At 45.3% G+C, this 23,357-nt stretch overlaps 1 protein-coding gene across 2 annotated transcripts in view; it reads right to left on the reverse strand.

The window, feature by feature from the left end:
- Positions 1-23,357, reverse strand: part of TRPC7 (transient receptor potential cation channel subfamily C member 7) — a 123,602-nt gene that overhangs the window by 6,935 nt on the left and 93,310 nt on the right. The window contains exons 8-11 of one of the 2 annotated variants that reach the window (XM_080996278.1): positions 20,608-20,803; positions 18,887-19,108; positions 7,888-7,965; positions 1,172-1,225 (exon numbers count right to left, since the gene is read on the reverse strand). In XM_080996278.1, the coding sequence (XP_080852404.1) occupies positions 1,172-1,225; positions 7,888-7,965; positions 18,887-19,108; positions 20,608-20,803 (550 nt within the window). The remainder of the gene's footprint in view (positions 1-1,171; positions 1,226-7,887; positions 7,966-18,886; positions 19,109-20,607; positions 20,804-23,357) is intronic. The other variant, XM_080996279.1, reaches the window with a different exon arrangement.

Genomic DNA, 23,357 nt, shown 5'->3' on the forward strand with positions numbered 1-23,357 from the left:
TCTCCACTTCCATCTCATAATCCAAGATGTGCCACCCCAAATATTTGGGGTAACTCATCTTCAGTGTTACAGATTATTTACTTTGTTCATGACTGCCTGGTGCAATATGGGGGCCTCATCTTCAGCAGGCTAAAAGCTGATTGCACCCATTCATTGTTTGCATAATCTTGTGAACAACCCTGAGATCTTTTCATGATGGGTGGCATATAAATTTAATAAATAAAATAAAAGGTATCTTATAAAGGGTCCCTGTGACTTCCTCAGTTTGCAAATTTCTTGTACCACACAGCTGTGACATAATTCCTATGAGCGTCTTTGAATTATGGGAAATGAACAAAAATGAAAACGTATTAATGCCAAAATCTCAACAGTGATTTGGGGAGAAATCGATGAAGATTGTCACCTCCAGGAATATCCATCCCTTCCTGCCAGAGGCAAATACTTCAGAACAACAATCTACAATTCGCCTTGTTCTCCAGCTATTTATGTGGCTAACGTTTCTGATGAAATATGTCTTGTGTTTCAAAACCACTACCCCAATCTAACAAAGGCAATCCCCACATCGAGGTATTTCTGGATACCCCTGATACCCTAAAAGTATTCTGCTGTGTTTGCATGCATAGTGTTCCAGCTTCAAACACAGAAACACAGTTCAAAGAGTGCCATTCATTTCTTGGGAGTTTGAAGCCAGATTGCTAGTAGCCCCCTCTCCCCATCTATTGACAGGTAGCCATCACTGTCAAAGTGTGATTGCCAACTATAGCTTGGATACTAAGGTAAGTCAACCTAAGGAAGTTCATAGGAGGAGTGTTGCCTGTCTTCTGCCTATACCCGCAGTCTTACTATTCCTGCTCATTTATATTATGTGTGAATCAACAATGATTTGGCATTGCAGTGCAATTGTTTCAACATATGTTCTTCTTTGAAGGTAAGAAAAAACTTGTACTACCAGGAAATCTATTTGAAAAAACAAACCTGTCCTTGTTCAGCCAAAGAAATATAGAGAGAATACTGACAAAATACTTGGAACCAATATAAAGAGTGAAACTTGTATATACCATGCATATACAGTTTGCATAATAAATGGAGATATATTATGCAATGTGGCAATGTAGAAGAGAGACAGGGTTACGGTACTTCTGGAAGAATACATGAGGTACAATACACATACTATGTGCTGGAGATGACCATGATGGTAGAATCCATTGGGAAGAAGTGTTGCCACCTGAGAAAACACAAATTGAGGAACAAGTTTTGGGAAAGTGGGGAAATAACTGAATCCCAAAGGAAATACTACTTTTAAAGGAGGAGGCTAAGAAGTGGGGTGTGGGGCAGGAAAACAAGGAATCAGCACGCAGAAATGCCATCTCCTTGTCACTCACAACAACCTAACACACCTTTTACCACAATATTTGCAACATTCCCCAATAAGAGTTGAATGCCTGGAATTTCATTTACTATGTAGCTGTATTTAATCATGCGGTTGATATTGAGATCGTATTTACTGTGTCCATTGAACTAACACTTTAAATAAATAAATATTGACTATTATAAATAAAACCATGTCTTGCTTTCCTTCCATGTGTTCAGCAGTATTTGTAATTCTGACACAACAAATTATTGTAGGCTTTGATCAGTTAAGTTAATTTCTCTTTCTTGGGTTATTAACCAGCATAGTCACACATACAGCACCCTTGTTTTCATGGGTAATCTTCAAACTTCTAGATGTTTTACATATTGACTGGCAGTCTTTAACTGAAATTGTAAGTACACAATTATTATTCCCATTCACTAGATCCATCAGATAACCTAGCACCTTTCAGGGTCCATTCCACAAACCATTCCATTAGCTAAAAGATTGTCACAACATAGATCATAATTCTGACAGCAGTTTTCTGGGAATGTCATGTATAGGTGTAACTGTAGTACTTGCAGAACACATTTTTTTGGTACAACACAATTCTGCATTTTAATCTATGTAGCATTAATCAAATAAGAAGCAGAAGATGTGAGCTTTCTGTTTCAATAGCCATCTAATAGTAACACAATCTTTGTGGAGCAAATCCACAAAATCTTTGTGGATTACAAGTAAATTGATGTGTCGATAAGACAAACTGTCCATTCTGGCTCACACAGAAGGGCATCCTTCATTTAAGATGGTGTTTGTGACATGACACTTTTATAAACACTTGCATTTTTTTAATATATAAAAAAGAATATGCTCCCAGATTAATCAGTGGCATCTCTATAGTTGATTAAAAAAATTTCATCGAATAATTTAACTGATTAAATTAACCCTAATAAATATTGCCAAATGTGTCTAGCAGAAGAGGACAATCTCTTTCAGCCCAATAGCTGGATTTGTACCTGAGGGCAAAAAAGAGGGGCGCTGGAGGCAAGGTGGGGGGGAGGGGTCTATAGACTATTATCTCAAAGCAGATGACCGTTATCTATTAGGCAGGTTCGTTTTCCTTTCGAAGTGAGGGCACTGGCATTTTTGTAGTATTTGTTCTATATAAGTGGAGACAAAGAGATGCTATTCCAGATGTGATCCCAGAGGAAGGTCCTGAATGTTCAAAGTCCCAAGTGCCAATGGTTTTCCCTTAGTTGGGATGCAGAGGATACTTCCTCCAAGCTCTCATTCAAAAGTGCAAAGAGATTCCCAAAGTTAATTAGTTCCCTTTGATAAGAAATAAACAGAACGATCACCCAGCAGCCCATAGAAGCCTGTTTTTTTTATTTATTTATTTATTTATTTATTTATTTATTTATTTATTTATCCTCCTCCTCCTCCTCCTCCTCTATAGGCCAGCTGCTCTTGTGAAACTCCTTTTCAACAGGGTTCACCTGGAAAAACTGCCCCAAAATGGAATCTTCTTTATAACTCGTGGATAAACTAAGAGGATTTGACATGTGAAAAAGAGTGCAAGGAAGGAAAACTAAAGTCATAGACTGAGAACAATGAATGATGCAGCTATTTGCTCAAGATTTTTAAGCATAACCCTATTCTGGGACAGAATTTGCTGTTCTTTAAGGTTTAAGCAAATCCCTACAGGGCTGTCTGTTCTAGGAAAGAGAGGAAATTGGAGAACATGGGGGAAAGGCAGACTATATGTGGCTTTTTCTCATGTTTTGTTATATTGTCCATATTTCATACTGGCTCCGATACATACCCACAGGGGGGGAAAGAACATATTACTTCAATATTTCACATTAAACAGCTTGAAATATTAAAACATCAAACACCAAAGTAACTTATGGATATATAGATACACACACTAGCATGTGGGTTATTATCAAGAGATCATTCGAGTGCAACCACATTCTGTGGTCCTCTTATTACTGTTCCCACCTTGGTATCACATCGCCTGTATTTCTGTACTTTCATTAACTTCCACATGACAGAGATGCATCACTTTTAAAAGCTAACTAGACAGAACCGAGCAGGGAGTCATATTAGTAATTAGATTACACTATCCCGTTGTAGCTGAAAATAATTACTGGCCAGACAACAGAATTGATCGCTGCTGCTTGTTCTCTCTTTTGTCTAAGTATGCTTGTCCAGTGTGTTTTGCTTCCTATTATTATTACTTTGTTATTCTTCCTCTGGGCAGAATCTTGACATTTTAAATAATGTATCTTTTGGAACCGAGCCTGGTAAGAGCATTATAAAAAGCAAAGAAAAAATGTTATTGCAGCTGTCTCTTTTCAGGGATAATAATAATAATAAAATAATAATAATAATAATAATAATAATAATAATAATGCCTCTGGCTTCAGTACTCTTAGGTGGGTCTTCACCTACCATGTACTATAATTACTCCCTTTTGAAAAGAATAATTTATACTGCACAATTACTCCGAGGTTAACATCATTCATGCAGAAGGTGTCATGGCTTTTTTAGTTTGGGCTGACTTCATTGTTTTAAACCTTTTGCGGGGTGTGTGTGTGTGTTTCAAATCAGATATACTTAGCATGGAGATTGAACTCAAGAGAACAAGGGAGGGTGACTGGTCCCCCCCCCCAAAGTGTGTTTGAACTTTGTTCTTTTAGCAGAGGATATGGTCGAAAAACATTCAACATCTGTTTGTGAATGTAAGGATAGTGTGTATCCTGATACAATTTGTGGGTCACCATTCTAGGTTTGACCCTAAACTATGAAAGGCAGCTGTTGGATGAACTGCCTATTATGTACAGTTACTGCATGTCTATCTGCTTCCTGCAAGCATTTGCTATTTTGCTTCTCTTAAATATCTGGTACCACCTAGCTCATCTTCACATATTCTTTGTTTTGCCCAGAAGTACACTGAGCTGGCAAAGCTTACAAGTGCAACACCAGTCTGTTGCTTCACATGTTTGTAGGTACAAGGGGGTTGGACTGGGATTGTCCCCTCCCTACCTCACATAAGGCAATGGGTTTAGGACAATGGCAGGGAGAATTGATGGATGGAAGAGAGTCCTTAACCCTTTCTGCTCTCACCAATTATCACATGTACGGTATATTCTGCTCCTTGCCAACAATTTTAAATATGTTTGGAAGGACAGGTGGCGAGAAAAAAAAGTTGTAAGGCGCCATTGCAGAGGGGTGATTTTTTTTGGGGGGGGGGGAATTCTTCCCAAGGAAGATAGGTCTCCCAATGCCTGCTAGTCATGATAGTTATATAAAAGGTTCAGGTTCAGTGACATTATACCACTGAATGCTTGGGGAGCAACAGAAGGTAGGGTGACTACCTTCATATCTTGTTGATGGGCTTCCCACTGGCACTTGTGGCTGCTGGACTAGGTGGACTTTTGATCCATCCAGCAGTAGTGCATGGGATGTGTGTGAAGGCCAACTCAGACTTCCAGCAATCTTGGCATCACCTTGACTCACCTTGCCCTGAGCTAGTGAGCAGCAGTAGTACGTCTGTATGGAGGGCAGCACTGCCGCTCCAACCATTCCCCCTTCAGTGATGTTCCTGGATCCATCAGTGCTCCATCTTTTGCACAAAGCAATTAAACTAGAACTTTCTCCCGCATTCACTTCCCTTAAATCTGTCCCATACGCTCTCTATTTTTCAAAGTGCTGTCTTCCAACTCCATTTTTTTCTGCTTGCAGTGATGTTCCCAACTTGATCTTGTGAAACTTCATCTTTGGACCTGATTCAGTGAAGATTCCAGTTGCCAAATATCCACTCCTGACTGCCGGCCACATGGCCTGCCATCCTGGTTTGGCCCACAAGCAAGTCAGCTCTATCTTTCTCAAGCTTTACCCTCACAACTCAAAATTCTGGCTCGGCTTTTAGGAGCTTTCCTTGAAAAATACATTCATTATCTGTTCAAGACCATCTGGAGCCAGAATGGTAAATGACTTAATAGCTGGCATTGGTAGAAAGCCATGCATCACTTTCCACTATGATTGACCAAAGCCTCATGCAGATGAGTAAATTATAAGGCTAGAAGTGAAAGACCCACAAGAGCCTTGATGCAGAGGTCCCTTTAGTCCAGCATCCTTGTATTTCAAATATTAACCAGACAGACACACCTGGGAAGCTTCTGATATTCTGCCTTTGATCACATAGAGGTTCCATTTTGCTATCGCACCAAATAATCAATGATACCCACATCCCCCATGAATTTGTCTAATCCTTTAAAAAGCAGTCTTAAGCTAGTAGCAAGACTAGCATCAGCAGGGTCTAAAAATGGTTTGTGGCATCTATTTTTCTTCCCCTCACTTTCTTTCCTAGGGTGGCAGGGCAGTGGTGCTCAGAAGTAAAGCACCAAGCACAGATGCAGCTACCTGCCATTCTCATTTCCCCAGGATGCATTTGGTCCCACTCAACTCCAGTAGTTAATTGCACTGTAAGGGCAATTCTATCTGAAGGAAAGGAGCAATTCTAACCAGGCATTACTAGAGACCCCCTAGCAGAATGCTGCAGAGGAACACTGCTGCGTCCTAACTCATTACCTGCAGCATGAATCAGGGGTTAGGATTGCTCTGGTAAACTTCTGCAAATCTTGCAACAAAAGCAGTTTATTTTGCAACGGGTCTAGACTGTTATTCTATCATTTCCATCCTGATTATTATTTTGCAACACAGTCCACTGAACTTCAGTTAATACACCAGGGGCTACAAACAGATCAGAACAAATCCAAAACATTTAACGTTATATAAAGAACAAAACAGTGATGTGAATGAGAGCTTGCGGAAGTGATTCTCTTATTATTATCAAAAGAGATATGTAGATTGCTTCTTCCGTGCAATTTCCAAAATAAAACACTGCAATCCTTTCTACTTTGTTTTAAAGTATTATGTAACTAATATACCTGAGGTGTGTTTTGAATTGTACTGTGCAACCTAACATTTAAAGGTTTTGTTTTATTTGCTGTATCGTGGAAATTAAACAGAGAGCTACATGAGCTTGATATTAAATGAATGGTCACCTCTAGATCCTCAGTCATGCATCGATATATGATCCATTAGATTGGGATAACTGAGGATGTCATATCTGCTGCTAGTACTTGTACACCATAAAGTATAATATAGTCTGCATTGCCTTGGAATGGTCTTTAAGATGACTTTTGTGCTTTTTTATGAATGAAGGTCATCTACAAATTACTAAGGTGGAGATCTTAGGCATAGTTACTAGGAAGGAAGGGTATGTTAAAGCTTAAAGAGTAACACATTTAGTTACAAGCAGGTAGCCATGTTGGTCTGCCATAGTCGAAACAAAGTAAAAAAAAATCCTTCCAGTAGCACCTTAAAGATAAAGGTAAAGGGACCCCTGACCATTAAGTCCAGTCGTGACCGACTCTGGGGTTGCGGCGCTCATCTCGCTTTATTGGCCCAAGGAGCCGGCGTACAGCTTCTGGGTCATGTGGCCAGCATGACTAAGCCGCTTCTTGCGAACCAGAGCAGTACACAGAAACGCCGTTTACCTTCCCGCTGGAGCAGTACCTATTTATCTACTTGCACTTTGACGTGCTTTTGAACTGCTAGGTTGGCAGGAGCAGGGACCAAGCAACGGGAGCTCACCCCATCGTGGGGATTCAAACCACCGACCATGTGATCAGCAAGTCCCAGGCTCTGTGGTTTAACCCACAGCACCACCCGCGTCCCTAAGTAACACCTTAGAGACCAACTAAGATTGTTATTGGTATGAGCTTTCGTGTGCATGCACACAAAAGCTCATACCAATAACAAACTTACCGTATTTTTCGCTCTATAACACGCACCAGACCATAACACGCACGTAGGTTTTAGAGGAGGAAAACAAGAAAAAAAATATTCTAAACAAAATAGTGGATATATGATTTTTGTGGTTCATGCTGTGGCCACAGACATGTGATCTGACAGTGAGTTTGGAGTAGCCCAATGCAAAAATCCTGAGGATCCATGTGGATCCATGCTTTGTAACCACAGAGGAGGGAAGGAAGGGGAACCATGGATCCTCTGCTCACGACTGCAGCAGATCCCCCCCGCCACCCGCAGGCATTCGCTCCATAACACGCACAGACATTTCCCCTTACTTTCTAGGAGGAAAAAAGTGAGTGTTATGGTACAAAAAATGCGGTAGTTGGTCTCTACGGTGCTACTGGAAAGAATTTTTTTATTTTGTTTTGAGTAACACATTTGTTATGGCATAAGCTTTCATGGACTCTATCCCACTTATGAAGTCTACTAAAACATATCCCATAATAAATTTCTTAAGATGTCACAAGACCCTTTGATTGTTTATTTTTCGAGAAACTGATGTGACTATCTCTCCGGAAATGGCTAAAGATTGGTTTCCTTCTAAGTGGACATGTGTAGGATCAAAGTGCAGATCACAAACATGTAAGCAGAACCTCTTCTGACATATTTATCTTTTCCTATGCCACACTTTTCTTTTTTTGTATTGCCATTACCTGGTATCTTGTGGGCTTGTTGTAGGCATTCTTCACAGTAAAGTCTGAATTTTGAGTACTGGACTCGAAACGGACTTTCTGAAATGTACAAATGTAGAGCACATCACCAATGAAGAAATGTTCTTATGAAAGCAGTAGAAGTGAAGTTCTAAGAAAAGGATGGCTAATAACACCTTGCAAGGGGTGAGCTGTATTGTGCAAAGAAACAACCTGATATTATTACATCCGAAGACAAAGTCTCATATTCCAGATGACTTAGCTTCCTTTTGCTATGTGCTTCTGGCAGTTCACACTTTTACAGTAGATGATAAACTGTTGAATGCATAGCACTTTGTGAAAATAGAATCTGGTCCTAGTGTTTAAGTGAGGTATGAACTCTTCAGACATACAAAGTTTCTCATACAACCCAGTGTTTAACGATTGTAGGGACATCAATAGAAGGGTGTTGGAAAACATTCACCCACTCAGTGCAACCTTGTACAATTGAAATCTTAAATCTTTACCTACCTACACTGCCCCCCCCCTTCGCATATGAATTGTGTGAAGGAGAAACATGCTCAGTAAGGGCTGTGGGGCCATACTTCCAGAGAGATCATGTGTTTCATCAGCATCAGCCTCTAGGCCCCACAATAGACAACTGTTGTTACAAAGTTTCTGGGCTGGTTTTGGTTTGTTTATTATTTTGGGTATTTATATGCTGCTTAATATTGAGAATTTCTAAGCGGTATACAAAGAATAAGAACAAGAATAAGAACAAGGGATATAAGGGATCAGGTGGCCCTTAGAAGATCCTGAATACAAGTTGTTAAGGGCTTTCTAAATTAATATGAGAACCTTACACCTGGCCCAGGAACATATGGGCAGCCAGTGAAAGCTTTTAAGCACAGGAATTATGTGTTGGCAGTAGTCTATCCTCATCAAACTGGTGCATCTCCCTTTTTTTATGGTGGTGATTTATTGTAGATAATGGGATGAAGTGAAAATGAAAAAGAGAAAAACCCATTTTCTCTCTGCCTTTGTGACTTTTCTTTACTTCAAGGATGTATATTAAGATGGAGGTTTAAGTAGATTACGTAAGTGTCAGGGCTGCCTCAGGTCTCAGCTCACAAAAGACCAACGCCAATTTCTTCTTATATACAAAAGTGTTTATTGCAGTTCATTGTTTGCTTGACATCCGAGGCGCGCAGCCCCACGTCTGTTACGCTTAGACCGTTGAAGTCCCCTCTGAGTCAGTCCCTCCCCTGCACCAGTTTAAGAGGCTTGCGCTGCTCCACCTCTTCCTCTCTTTCCTTTTCCGCAGGGTCTTCCTGCCCGCTGGGGTTTCGCCCCTCCTGGATTCCCCTGACGCGGAATCCCCAGATTGCTCTTGCCCCCTCCTGCGGGCTTTGGGACCTGGCCCCTCCTCCGGGCTCCCTGTACTTCCGCGCGCCTCCACATTTGAACTTGGCGCGCGCGCCCAACCTCTAACCTTCCTTTTGACAGCTACACTGCTCCCTTCACTACTCCCCTCCCCTTCCGGGAGGGTGGCTTGCTCCGACCTCCCTCCCTTCTCTGCTGCCGGAGCTGCTTCCCCTGATACACTGGAACCTCCACCCCCTTCGCTGCACTCTGGCGGGGAGGCTGGTCCTGATGCCCAGCTGCCACTTTGGGATCCCCCGCTGGCCCCCTGCTCCTGACACGTTCCCCCTGGGGCTCCCCTGGCCTTGACCACCGGCGCCCCCTTCTGGGAATCCTCTGATTCGCTGGAAAGACTCATGGAATCTCTTGAGTCATTGTCATCCTCTTCCTCGCTGTCTTGGGATTCATCCCCATCGCTCTCCATCTCCTGCCTACCCTGTGCCTCTGCCGCTGAACCCCTGACATCCATCCCCCCTCGAAGCCCCCCCTTCCCCCCTCCCGCTGCTCGGGCGCAGGTTCCGGGAGCTCCGTTGTAGCGGGGGTAGATGCTGGATACAGTTCGTCGACATCGATCTCCTCTGCTTCCAGTTCAGTGTATGAGTGCTCGAAACCGGGGTCCTCCCCCAACACATCCAAGTCCTCCCCTCCCCCTGTTACTTCAGGCGACGCTGCTTGCCAAGGCCCCCTTAGCCACCCCCTGCGCCACTCCTCTTCTGATTGATCGTCCCACCAGTAAGAGCGGTCCGTGTCCACCCCCGAGCACGATCCCCTTGGAGGGCTCGATTCTGGCGTGGTCTCCTCTGCTGAGGAGAACCCCCGGAAGGTGCTGTCTGAAAGTGTGGGCGTAAAAAGCCAGTCGTCAAAATACTCCGCTGGCATGGGCCTGTGTGGGAAGAGTGCATGGAACTCGTCTTTAAGAAGAGGTTCCTCCAGAGCATAATCTGGCACCCAACTGTTGGCGCTGGCCGGGGTACCTTCCCTGGCGAGGAGGTATTCTACTCCCTCCTCCCCCCATCTCGAGTCCAGAATTTCCGTGACCTCGTTGAGTGTCGGGGTCCTCGGTGACTCCCCCCCCCCGGTGACTTTCTACGTGAGTCTGGTGCCGTCCCTGGCTCCTGAAATCTGTGTGGGGCCTTGTAGGGTGTAAGCACCGACCTATGAAAGACCGGGTGCATTCTGGAACCTTCTGGGAGGGTCAACCGAAAAGCTACGGGATTGATCCTGCCCTCAACTTGGTATGGCCCTAGCTGTTTGTGTCCTAGCTTCTTCTTAGCTAACGACTTGGCCGGCACCGCCTGGGCTGCTAACCATACCCAGTCCCCCACCTGGATGTCTTCTCCTGCCCTCCTGTGCCTGTCTGCCTGCACTTTGTAGGCGTGTTTAGCTAGTTCCAAGTGCCGTCGTAGCTCCTCGTGGACCTCCTGCAATTCTGCTGCTAAATGCTCAGCTCCCTGCGACTCCCCCTGCGTCGTTGTCTCCAACCCCGGGAAGGTTCTGGGATGTCGCCCATTGTTGGCGAAGAACGGTGTCACCCCCGTTGACGCGTGCTTCGTGTTGTTGTAGGCAAACTCGGCCATCGGTAAGTAGTCCACCCAAGTTGCAGGCTTTTGATTGGCGTAACATCGCAGGTACTGCTGCATGATGGCGTTGACCCTCTCCGCTTGGCCGTTGGTTTGCGGGTGTCTCGCCGACGCTAAGTTGATCTTGACATTCAGGATGCCCAGGAGCTTCTGCCAGAAACTGGAAATGAATTGGCGACCCCGGTCGGACAGGATGGACCGTGGTAAGCCGTGCAACCGGAACACGTGGTCTATGAACAGCTTGGCGGTCTGTTCCGCTGTTGCCACCTTCGCGCAAGGAATGAAGTGCGCCATCTTGGTGAACAGGTCTACAACCACAAGCACCGCCGTCTTGCCTCGCGAACTGGGCAGATCAGTAACAAAGTCCAGCGCCACCCTTTCCCACGGCTGTAGTGGCGTCTCCAGCGGTTCCAGCAATCCCGCTGGCTTCTTGCTCACTGGCTTGGACCTCTGACAAGTGTCACACCTGGCGACGTAATCCGCGACCTCTCCTCACATCTGGGGCCACCAAAAGTCCCTGGCTACTAAGTCCGCCGTCTTTTCTTTGCCGAAGTGACCCGCGCTGGGTGCGTCGTGTAACTGCTGTAGAACCTTCGCGCGGAGATCGTCTCCCGGCACGTAGAGAGCACCTTTGCGGGTTAGCAGGCCATCGCGTATCTGAAATTCGTCGTCCTTTGCTGTCCCTCCTCGCACCTCCTCCATCTTGGATTGTGCGAACGGATCCGTCTGCAGCGCGCGTCGTACCGCGTCCAGGTCCACGGCGGCGGAAGCGCACGCCCACGCCTGCGGTGCGAAAATGTGCTTGGCTGCCACTGGTGCCGCTTCCTCGAGATACTGCGGTTTCCTGGAGAGCGCATCTGCTATGACGTTGTTGTCTCCCGGGATATACTCTATCCTGAAGTCAAAATCCGCAAAGAACTCCGCCCATTGTATGTGCCTCTGGCTCTGGAGCTTCGCCGTGCGCCAATACTCTAGGTTCTTGTGGTCCGTGCGGACTTGCACAGTGTGCTTGGCTCCGATGAGGAAGTGCCACCACGCCTTGAAAGCCGCGTGGATGGCCAACAGCTCCCTGTCCCAGATGGTGTAGTTCTGTTCCGACTTGCTGAGCTTCCGGGAATAGAAAGCGCAGGGCCTCCAGTTCCCTTGCGGATCTTCCTGCAAGAGGACGGCCCCTACTGCTCTGTCAGATGCGTCAGTCTCAACCCGCATGGGCCTGCCGGGATTCACGTGTAGCAGCTGTTCTTCGGACGCGAAGAGGCTCTTAAGTCTCCTGAAGGACTGCTCCGCCTGGTCCGTCCAGGTGAACTTTTTCTTCTTGGAACTGAGGTTGTCCGTGATAGCTGCCGTCTCTTTCGCGAAACCCCTGATGAACTTGCGGTAAAAGTTGGCGAAGCCGACGAACCTCTGGACTTCCTTCCGATTGCGCGGGCTATTCCAGTCCAACACCGCGTGGACCTTGGCGCTGTCCATGGCTAGTCCCTTGTCGGACAGCCGGTAGCCCAGGAAATCCACCTCCGTCACGTCGAACTGGCACTTCTCCAGTTTGGCGTAGAGTCTGTGCTCCCGTAGCCTCTGCAGGACCTCCTTTACGTCTCTCTCGTGAGTCTCCTGCGATTCTGAGAAGATGAGAATGTCGTCGAGGAAGCATACGCACGTCTTGTAGGGGAGTCCCGCTAGCACGTGGTGCATGAATGCTTGGAAACAGTGGGAGCCATTTTGGAGACCAAACGGCATAACTCTGTATTCATAGGTACCCAGCGGCGTGAACATGGCCGTCTTCCACTCGTCACCTTCCCTCATGCGTATTAGATTGTATGCTCCGAGTAGATCCAACTTGGTGAAGACCCTCCCCTTCCTCACCGTCGCGAGCAGGTCGTCAATTTTGGGCATGGGGAAGGCCTTGGGCTTTGTCATCGAGTTTATGGCCCTATAGTCCACAATGAGCCTCTTTTGGGGCGTGTCCTTCTTCTTCACGAAAAACACAGGACTGCCCCCACTGCCTTGGATTCTCGGATGAATCCCCACTTCAAATTGTGATCTATGAACTCCCTGAGTTCCTGCATCTCATCTTCAGACATGGAATACAGCTTCGCAGTCGGCAGCGTCGCCCCTGGTAAGAGGTCAATTGCACAGTCGTAGGGCCGGTGGGGTGGTAATTGGTCAGCTTCCTTTTCGCAGAAGACCTCCAAAAACCCCTTGTACTTGTGGGGCACCGCCTGCACCATGCCTAGATGCAACTGTTGCCCTTCCTCCTGGCCTTCCTCCTCCTGGCCGGTCTGGATGCAATGTTGTGCGCAGTAGGACGAGCCAAAGGTGAGCTGCCGCTGGTACCACGCTAATAATGGGCTGTGTCTATCCAGCCAACTCATGCCTAACAGTATAGGCGTGTCTGACAGGCGGGTGACGTTGAAACTGATGACCTCGCGATGATTCCCAATCTGCATTACCATGGGTGGCGTCTGCTGTACCACTTGCCCGCCCAGCAACTTCCTGCCGTCTACTGTGACGACGTTCAGAGGCAGCGTGGCTGGTAGAAGCGCTATGCGATGCTGCTGGATGAACTGCACCCCCACGAAGTCTGCGTTGCTCCCTGAGTCAATTGTAATGGGGACTTCCAGGGTGAGTCCATTAGGTAGCTGGAGAGTAGCAGTGAGCTGCACCACTGGCTTGGGTGGTAATGGATTTGTAGGCTGCAAAAGCGCTGGGGACTGCTTTACTGACTTGCCTGGCTGAGCCCCAGCATGTCTGCTTCCAGCCAGGCATTGTCGTTTCCCTGAAACTGCTCTCCTTGGAGCGCTGCTCCTGTTACTGTTGCTAAGGCTGCAGTGTGCTTCTGGAGCCTCTGGGGACACTCTTTGGCCATGTGCTGCGCACTGTCACAGATGTAACACTTCCTGGTCCCTCTAGGAGGCTTCGCCTTGACTGCTCCGGACGCTGAGGCTCCGGCAGCTGTCTGAGCCTTTGCACCACCAAGTTCCATTGGTTCCTCCCCCTCCCTCAGCCGAGGTGAGGGATGCATACGTCCCAGGTCCTTGGGAAGAAAAGGAGGCGCTCTAGCTGGTGCGCGGACTTGGTGCCCCTCCTCACTGTGCCAAGGGCGTTCTTCGTGGCGCACTCCTATCGTGAGTGCCCTCTGCACGACGTCTGCTAGGGTTTGAGGTCTGTCCCCCCTGGCCAACTCATCTTTTACAGAGCCATGGAGCCCCTCCCAGAACAAGTCTCTCACTGCCAGGGAGTCTTTTTCCCATCCCAGCACATTCAGCAATGCAAAAAAGCGAGAATGGTACTGACGCACTGTAGCCTTGCCCTGCCGCAATCCATGCATCTCCCGTCGCGCCACATCAACGTCAACGGTAGATTGGAAGCAAGCGTCCATGGCTTTGATAAATTCGTCAGAGTTCCTGCGGGCAGGACCATCTTCGCGCCACAAATTGCGTAACCAGGCTCTAGCTTCCCCATGCAAGTGGGACACAATAAAGCCTACTTTCTCCTCCTCATCTTTGAAGTCTTTCCGAAGCAAATGCAGCGCGTATACGACGTCTGCTCTGAAACTGGGATAATGCTTCAGGTTCCCATCGAAGTGGGCTACTAAATTGCCCCCCCTCCGTCCGAGTCCGATTCCCTCTGATCTGGACCCCGGGAACCCCTCTTTGCACGCACGGTCCCACCTGGCTTGCAGATCCTGGCATCGCGCTTCTGCTTCAGCAACTGTCCTCTGGGAGTCCACTACCGCAGCGGATAGCTCGGCGACTGCGTTTCGCAGGGTCGTTATCTGCTCCTCAGTAGTCATGTCTGCCAAACTTCGTGAGCTTTGCAAAAAAAATTTTGCGGTTTTTTTGAGAGGGGACTTACTGTCAGGGCTGCCTCAGGTCTCAGCTCACAAAAGACCAATGCCAATTTCTTCTTATATACAAAAGTGTTTATTGCAGTTCATTGTTTGCTTGACATCCGAGGCGCGCAGCCCCACGTCTGTTACGCTTAGACCGTTGAAGTCCCCTCTGAGTCAGTCCCTCCCCTGCACCAGTTTAAGAGGCTTGCGCTGCTCCACCTCTTCCTCTCTTTCCTTTTCCGCAGGGTCTTCCTGCCCGCTGGGGTTTCGCCCCTCCTGGATTCCCCTGACGCGGAATCCCCAGATTGCTCTTGCCCCCTCCTGCGGGCTTTGGGACCTGGCCCCTCCTCCGGGCTCCCTGTACTTCCGCGCGCCTCCACATTTGAACTTGGTGCGCGCGCCCAACCTCTAACCTTCCTTTTGACAGCTACACTACTCCCTTCACTACTCCCCTCCCCTTCCAGGAGGGTGGCTTGCTCCGACCTCCCTCCCTTCTCTGCTGCCGGAGCTGCTTCCCCTGATACACTGGAACCTCCACCCCCTTTGCTGCACTCTGGCGGGGAGGCTGGTCCTGACGCCCAGCTGCCACTTTGGGATCCCCCGCTGGCCCCCTGCTCCTGACACGTTCCCCCTGGGGCTCCCCTGGCCTTGACCACCGGCGCCCCCTTCTGGGAATCCTCTGATTCGCTGGAAAGACTCATGGAATCTCTTGAGTCATTGTCATCCTCTTCCTCGCTGTCTTGGGATTCATCCCCATCGCTCTCCATCTCCTGCCTACCCTGTGCCTCTGCCCCTGAACCCCTGACAGTAAGGTACTTTACAGATGGGTGAAATTCATAAAGCAAAGGGTTATTCCAGAATTGGTATCACAGTTGGCTGCACCTAGGAATGAAAGGATCCCTCTTGTTCCATCCCATAACTACCCTGGAGATTTGCACATTCAGGTGTTCTGCTCCACCACCTTCTGCTGACCTGCTGCAAATTCCTTTTCAGTTCTACCAGAACTAAATAAGGTATTTGATTATGTCCTCTCATCTGTTTTTTCCTTCCCACCCAGTGTGCATTATTATGCTGCTGGCTGGCTGCTGACCTTTCCTTCGTTAGACAGATTGCTGGTTAACAGCCCAGAATGCTAAATAGTTGGGGCTTTCTGCTTCATGAAACATCTAGTGAAAAATTCTCTCTCTCTCTCTCTCTCTATATATATATATATATGTCCAGTACAACCAGTAGTGTAGTGGAACAAGGACAGGCAGGGACAAAGTGCAACCACTTATTTCAGAACAGAAATTATGAGGTTTATGAATTTACTTCCAACAACAATCCCTTTCTATGCTGTTTGTAGATGCAGAGGGTTCTGGGACATGTGTAGGATGCCTAGTTACTTCCCACAAACTGCTAGCAACAATTCTATTGGGCCACTCGGTGATACGGGTGGGGGATTTCCCAGAATATATCCAACTGGTCCCTATGGCTCTGCAACACAGGAGGAAATCAGTAGTGCGGGGGGGGGGGGGGTTGAGCTGACTTTCAAGGAAGCTTGCCCTTCATTATTGATTTTCTCACTGAGGAATTCAGTTCTCTGAAACACACTTGGAAAAATCACTGTTTCCGCTGATTGTATGGCCTTGGAAAGGAGCTTGAAAATCCTTTGAAGCCACTTTTTCAGCTGATTATGCTCTGAAGGATCTATAAAGCTCTTTAAATATGCAGCGTTCTCCTCATGCATCAGAAACAGAAAATTACAGAAATGGTAATCTATCCCTACCATATTTTGTTCTTTTTGTACAATGGAGCTTGAGATGCTCTGTTGCTTACTTAGTTGAGATGTCACATATTCTTTGATGTGTATCCAAATTTCTCTTCCTAGTTCCTTTCCCTTACACAGTGGTTCCCGAAGCTTTATTAAGGAACCTACTGTTGTAATAAAACTTCAAAACAACAACACTACAGTGGATATGGTCCTGTTTCTCACCTCTCCAGGTGATCTTTTCAGTTGATAAGGGTGAAGGACACCCTGCAGATACAATTGCTGTCTTCAGGGGGAGGCTTATCCAAAGATGCTCGCGTCATACCCTAGAACAGGAGCAGGAAACCTGTGGTCCTCCTGTTGTTGCTCAACTACAACTCCCACCACCCCTGTCTATTTGTCAAGCTGACTGGGGCTGATGGGAGCTGGAGTGCAACAGTCTCTGGAGGGCCCCAGGCCCCAGCACCTGTAGCCTAAAATATTTCAGCAACATCTCAGGAACTAGATAGCTTGGAAAACATAGTTATCCAGGATACCAAAGCCCATACCGTTGATTTAGATGGCTTAGTCAACAGCCACTGCCCGGTTATTAATTGCATCAAACTGGAAAGGGGGAAAAGTACCAACAGTAAGGGAATGGCAGAATAAGTTACTAGACTATGGAGAAATGGCTCATTTGACAAATAGATTAAAGGGAAATACAAAACAATCATTAACGCAAAAATGGGATATGTTCAAGAAATACCTACAAAAATATAATAATGAGATAACTTCTATGGCAACGTTTGAATGACCCTTGTGTAAATTAAACATTATTAAATTAGGAGAAATGGTACAATATTTTATAAGAAAGTATTAGAAAATATATTAAGAGTAAGGTAAGAAGTATAAGTACATTCAATGTTGTAAATGTAACTTACATCGGGAAATGACTGGAAGTCTATTTTGACTTAGTTTAGTTTATTGGATTTTATTGGTTTATTTTTGTTTAGTTAGAAAGTATAAGAAAAGAGCACGTAGAAATGCAACTTTAAATCAATATTTAATGGTATAACTATTTAAGGTTGTTATTATTATTAGTTTTACCTTTTCTTTGTACGTGTATTTGTGTATGATATCTTTGATGTCAATTAATAATAAAATAAAATAAAAAGATTTAGATGGCTTAGAGAGCTACATTCCCTAGGATTTTTTTGGACCTGGGACACTGCTATAGAAGCATTCAATGCACAGGACGGATGGAGGAAACAAAAGAGCAGGAAAGACAAGCACCCATCTATAGAAACAGACCTGGCTGCCTCTGTTAGGAACGTTCTGGAAAAAGGAAGGAGCAGCGGAACAGGACTCAAGGTTTCATGGAGGTTGTGGAATGGATTGAGAGACACAACTGGAAACCTTGCAGCATTCTCAGTGACATCAGCCTGAGAGGGTTTTTGAATTTGGAATTGGTCAGTGGGGTGTGGGGAGAGAACTGACTTTCTTTTGGAAAATAGCTCAGTTTGCCAAGGCCAGTTCCAAATTAAGCCAGAAGGAGCTGATTCATCACTAAAAAGAGCAGTTTCTATGTAACTGATATTACTGTAATTATTTGCGAGTTTTCTTCATCGAACCCCTGGGGAAGGCTGTGCAGGTTCAAAGCCTATGAGGTTTTGAAAGTCATGGTCTGAGTGAACACCTGCAGTCTAATTTTTTTTTGGGGGGGGGAGTGCCATGATTATTTTGCTGCTGAGAAAAACTATACATTGAGATGCGGGGGTCACATCGTTGTAATAAAATTCTCTTGTTCAAGCACCAGTTGGAAGCTTTGTCCCTACCCCGCCCCTCTACTCCACCTCCAGCTTCATAAACTCTGGACAAACGCTGGCTCCCTCGGCCTGAAGCGAGATGTGTGCCGCACCCCATAGCCGCCTTTGACTGAACCTAACCATACAGGGGTCCTTTACCTTTGCTGCCTGTTCTCCTTGCTGCACTATTGCTTTTCCTATGACTCTGCAGAGCAAACACAAGCCACACCAATGCACAGGGAGACTGTGGATGTATTTTAGCTTTAGCAGGCGCTAGAGCAGGCTTCCTCAAACTCGGCCCTCCAGATGTTTTGAGACTACAATTCCCATCATCCCCGACCACTGGTCCTGCAAGCTAGGGATCATGTGAGTTCTAGGCCAAAAACATCTGCACTAGAGTGACGCTCTCTCATATTGTGACACATTTCCATAAAGGCTGGCTGCCACATTTTTAAAGCAGTGTTCTTCAGCTTCGATTCTTGGTGGACTTCCATCAAACATGACCACGGACTAAGCTATCTGATGACAATGAGAGCTGTCATCCAGCAACATCTGGGGACTCAAGGTTGAAGAACACTGGTTTAAACAAAATGATTAAATGAAGGGATGAATGAACAATCCCCCAACCACAACTTTTGTTAGAAATAAAAGGACCTACCCTTAGCTTGGAATTCAGCATGCCCATCTCGAGATCATTTTCACAGTTTTTGGCCTTGGATTTGCAGAGTTTTATGAGGCACATTTTAATTCTCATTATGAGATAATAAAACGACTTAGGGCTTGGCACTAGGTTAAAAGGAGCAGGTAGAGTCCTTCCCTCGTCAAAATATGAAAGCCAAAGCTTAGCACGTGCAAACTTCCATTCCACATCTGCATCCTCCTGCAAAAGGAACAAAGGGGAGGGGTTGCTTTTTAAAAGATGGCAATGTTACCATTTCAGAAGACAACTCAGTTCATATCATTCCACAGATGGGCAATACATTTGTTGGGACCAACCAAAATGTCACAAAAGTGCAGCAAGCTTTTGATTCTCCAGATGTCTTCCTCAGGCAAGATTAAAAAAGAAATACTAAGCAGTGTGTTCATGCTTTTAAATAAATAAGGGAGAATGGGATGTACAAAACCTAGGCTTATCTTGGAGGCATGAGGTTGTTTATAGACTCAGTCCCAGATGGAAATTGCAGGCTGAATTAGTCCCTCCCAGGAACTACAGATGTCAAGTCATACACCTAGGAATTCTGAGATAAAGAAGAAATGGTTGCTCCTCATCCCTATAAATTAAAGTCTGGCTTGCAACCCAGACCTTTCCCAAACTTTAAACAAAACACACAGGCTCCTGGATAGGTAAGCTCTTTGTTACTAGAACAGTCTTGAAAAGCTGCTTTAAAAAGTGCTTTCAATTTTGATCTTCTTACACAGGTGCCAAAATGTTTTGTCCTGAAGTCAACCGTCTGCAAAAATGCTGCTTATAACTTCCTTTTGCAATTAGCCATGAATCAAATGCACTACAGAAATATCCAATTCTTTGGCATTTGATCCACTACAGATTCTCACATAGCAGTTTGGACTTCTCATCCCTTCTGGTAGGATTATAATCAGGCCTTTTCTTTCTTTCTTGATATGGCCTTATTCTATAATGTGGTTCTTTTTCAGACGTAGGATGTGCAAACAAGTTCATTTCTCAGTTTAAAAAATTCACTGCTACATGACTGTCAAAGGAGCCAAGACACAAATAACAATTGTGGGAGGGCAATTCAAGGTGAGCACTGCCTGTTTTGATCTAAATGGCATCTTTCTTCTGTCTTTCTACTTGTACCTTCGGATCTTCAGATTAATTATTGTTTGCTGAGCGAAAACCAAAAAGCTATCAGCGTCAGTAAGAGAATGTGGCATCTGCTGACAGTCCATTCTTAAAACTGCACCATGATAAATGCAGGATGCTTACTGAGCTTTTTAAAACCTCTCTTCGGGTGTAATGTTGTGTTTCACAGGGATTCAGATATAACTACATTACAAAGAGGTAGCAGCAAACAACCATCCTATTTTATGGTTAGTAGGCTGGGGGCAGGTTTAGCCATATTGTGCCCCATCATCCGAACCCAGATTAGAAATACTGTACACAGAAATGTTTCCTCAAGTGATCATGAAATCATTTGCAAATTAAATAGAGGAAACCCACTGGATAGAAATGGATTTTGCCCTTAGAGAGAGCAAAGGCCACAGTGATGGAACTGGGCTCCTTTGGGAGGAAGAATGGGATAGAAATTTAATAAATAAAAATAAAATAAATGACCAAGTGAGAAAAAGAGATGATCTTCCTTTTCATAATATATAGTCACCAATTAAATTTGCTACATCATCACATTTGATGTACCTTACCTCAATTTCCTGATAGGAATTGTTGATCATGGCTATTAACATGTTGAGGAGCACAACCACCATGGTGACGTTATAAACTCCATAGAGCACATATCCAATGTTCTCAATAAACTTGTGGTCGTACTTCAGCACCACTGATATTACCTCAGACAAACCAAATATGGACCAGAATAAGGTTTTAAAACTTTCTTCTACCCTAAAGACAAAAAAAGAGTTTTTAGACCTCCATAGATACCTTGTCTCCATGTGATCACAGGAACTGCAAGTACAACTAGGCAATATCCTCTGAAGTGATAAAGATACATGATGTCCCAAGAGGCTAAGAGCACTGACGAACAATATCACACCCTTACATTGGCTGATTTTCCCATTTCCAATTTTAGTCTGGATCTGGACTATGAATCCATACAGGGTTTCAATATTTCTATTGGCAATTCACTAAATCCTCCATGGATCACTGGTTAAAAGGTGAAGGTATCCCTGATCGTTAGGTCCAGTCGCAGATGACTCGGGGGTTGTGGCGCTCATCTCACTCTATAGGCTGAGGGAGCCAGCGTTTGTCCACAGCTTCCGGGTCATGTGGCCAGCATGACTAAGCCACTTCTGGTGAACCGGAGCAGTGCACGGAAATGCTGCTTACCTTCCCGCTGGAGCGGTATCTATTTATCTACTTGCACTTGATGTGCTTTCGAACTGCTAGGTGGGCAGGAGCTAGGACCGAGCAACGGGAGCTCACTCCGTTGCAGGGATTCGAATTGCCGACCTTCTGATCGGCAAGCCCTAGGCTCTGTGGTTAAATGTGAACTAAACACACCTCCCCTCACATCTTACCTTATGCATGAGAACACAAGCTGCATAGCCATGGGACAGTTCTTGTTATTTTATTTTGTTTGTTTAAAACATGTACACTATCCCTCTCCCCACATGGTGTTCTGAGGAGACTCCTGAATCACTGAGATGATAAGATCTAATTGAGGGGTGAGAATCCTCAGGCCCTGGCCCTAAATGTGGCCATCTGGGGCAATCTTACTTTCTGGACTCTCACTATAGCACACCTTTCACTGGACGACACAGCTCACTGGCCTTGTTCCGTATCCTCAAGTGATTTTGCTTGCTTGAACTGTGATGATACCTTTTGCTCACCCAGATAAATGGAGAGATGCATACTTACTTTTGTATACCTTCCTATACACAGGTAAGCATCACACCTGCTGCTTGGCATTACTCTACAGCAAATGAGCTAAACTAATGAGCATTATTGCATCCTTGTGAGATTTTGACCAGCTCCGGCCCATCTGGAGCTGGTACAGGCCCGTCTTATCTTGAGCCCACGCAGAGCGTAGTCACGCAATGAAAGGATAAGCAAGTAATGTGCTACATGCTGAAGTTTATTTACAAGCTATGCTGAGAGCATACAGACATACATCTTGCCTCTGTGAGAGCAGAGAAGCAACTCCTCTCGACACAAAGAAACCGAGAGAACACTGAAAAACAGGAAACCAGTGTATGTCACATCCAGTCTCCCATTCCCGTGGGAACCCAACAGTAACTCTGACTGTGGAATGTAAACAATGTCTTGTGGCATGCATTTGCTGCTCAGTGAGGGAAATAGAAACCAACAATCCTTACACTGCTTTTCCTTTTAACAGTTGAAGGGTTTTGAAAACTACATATAAAGAACTGTAAAACTGTTGTTCATATAAGCCGAGGCATGGCTTCTGTTCTTCCATTAAGCAGAACATTTCCCAGTAATAATACCTTTTATAAATGTTTGAAGGTTGTCATCTAAATCACTTAGCCAACTGAAATAAAAAACCTTGACCCCAGCAGTATCCCTCTATTAACCTTTTATTTTAATTTGGAAGGGTGCCACTATTTTTTCAGGTCCTCCCAGCAATGTTAATATATTAGTGTCAAAACTGCTATTTTTCCTCACAACTTAAGCATTAACCTCTGTTTTGGAATGCTGCCATATTTCCCTTGAAAGTCTCATTGTTATGCAGGCATTGTGAGTCTGTGACCACAATGGTCCTATACATATTAACTGAATGAGGTAGAACAGAAAATGGCACCCTCTTCCCATGTCAAAGTGCTTACTGTCCAAAGCCTGCCAAATTATTTTGGCACTTGAGGTAAAATAATAATAATAAAGAGCCCTCACATCTCTTCCCCCAGCCACTTATTGGCAGTAAAAATATAAGAATAAGATTAAGAATAAGAATAAAAAACAACTGATGATTTGCTGCCCTTTCATAATTCCCAGGCATTGCTGGTTGAAATGGCAGTCTGAGGTGGTGGGAAACCCATTGTTTAAGTTGTAGCACTTTGTGAGGCAGGTGGATGTTAACATGGAGAAGTCTACCACCAGCACCCCAGTTAGACAGCAGACTGAGAACATGACACAACTGCAGCATATGAGAAGTTGACCTCAAGCACAAGAAAGATGGGAATTTATCTGATACATGGACTCTTTATAATAATATAATAATAATTTATTATTTCTACCCCGCCCATCTGGCTGGGTTTCCCTAGCCACTCTGGGCGGCTTCCAACAAAAGATTAAAAATACATTAAAACATCATTCATTAAAAACGTCCCTAAACAGGGCTGCCTTCAGACATCTTCTAAATGTCAGATAGTTGTTTATCTCTTGGACATCTGATGGGAGAGTGTTCCACAGGGTGGGCGCCACTACCAAGAAGGCCCTCTGACTGGTTCCCTTTAGACAAAACTATTTATTTGACTGTCTG

The sequence above is a fragment of the Podarcis pityusensis genome, assembly GCF_964106645.2.
Source record: "Podarcis pityusensis genome assembly, chromosome: 2".
Taxonomy (NCBI): domain Eukaryota; kingdom Metazoa; phylum Chordata; class Lepidosauria; order Squamata; family Lacertidae; genus Podarcis; species Podarcis pityusensis.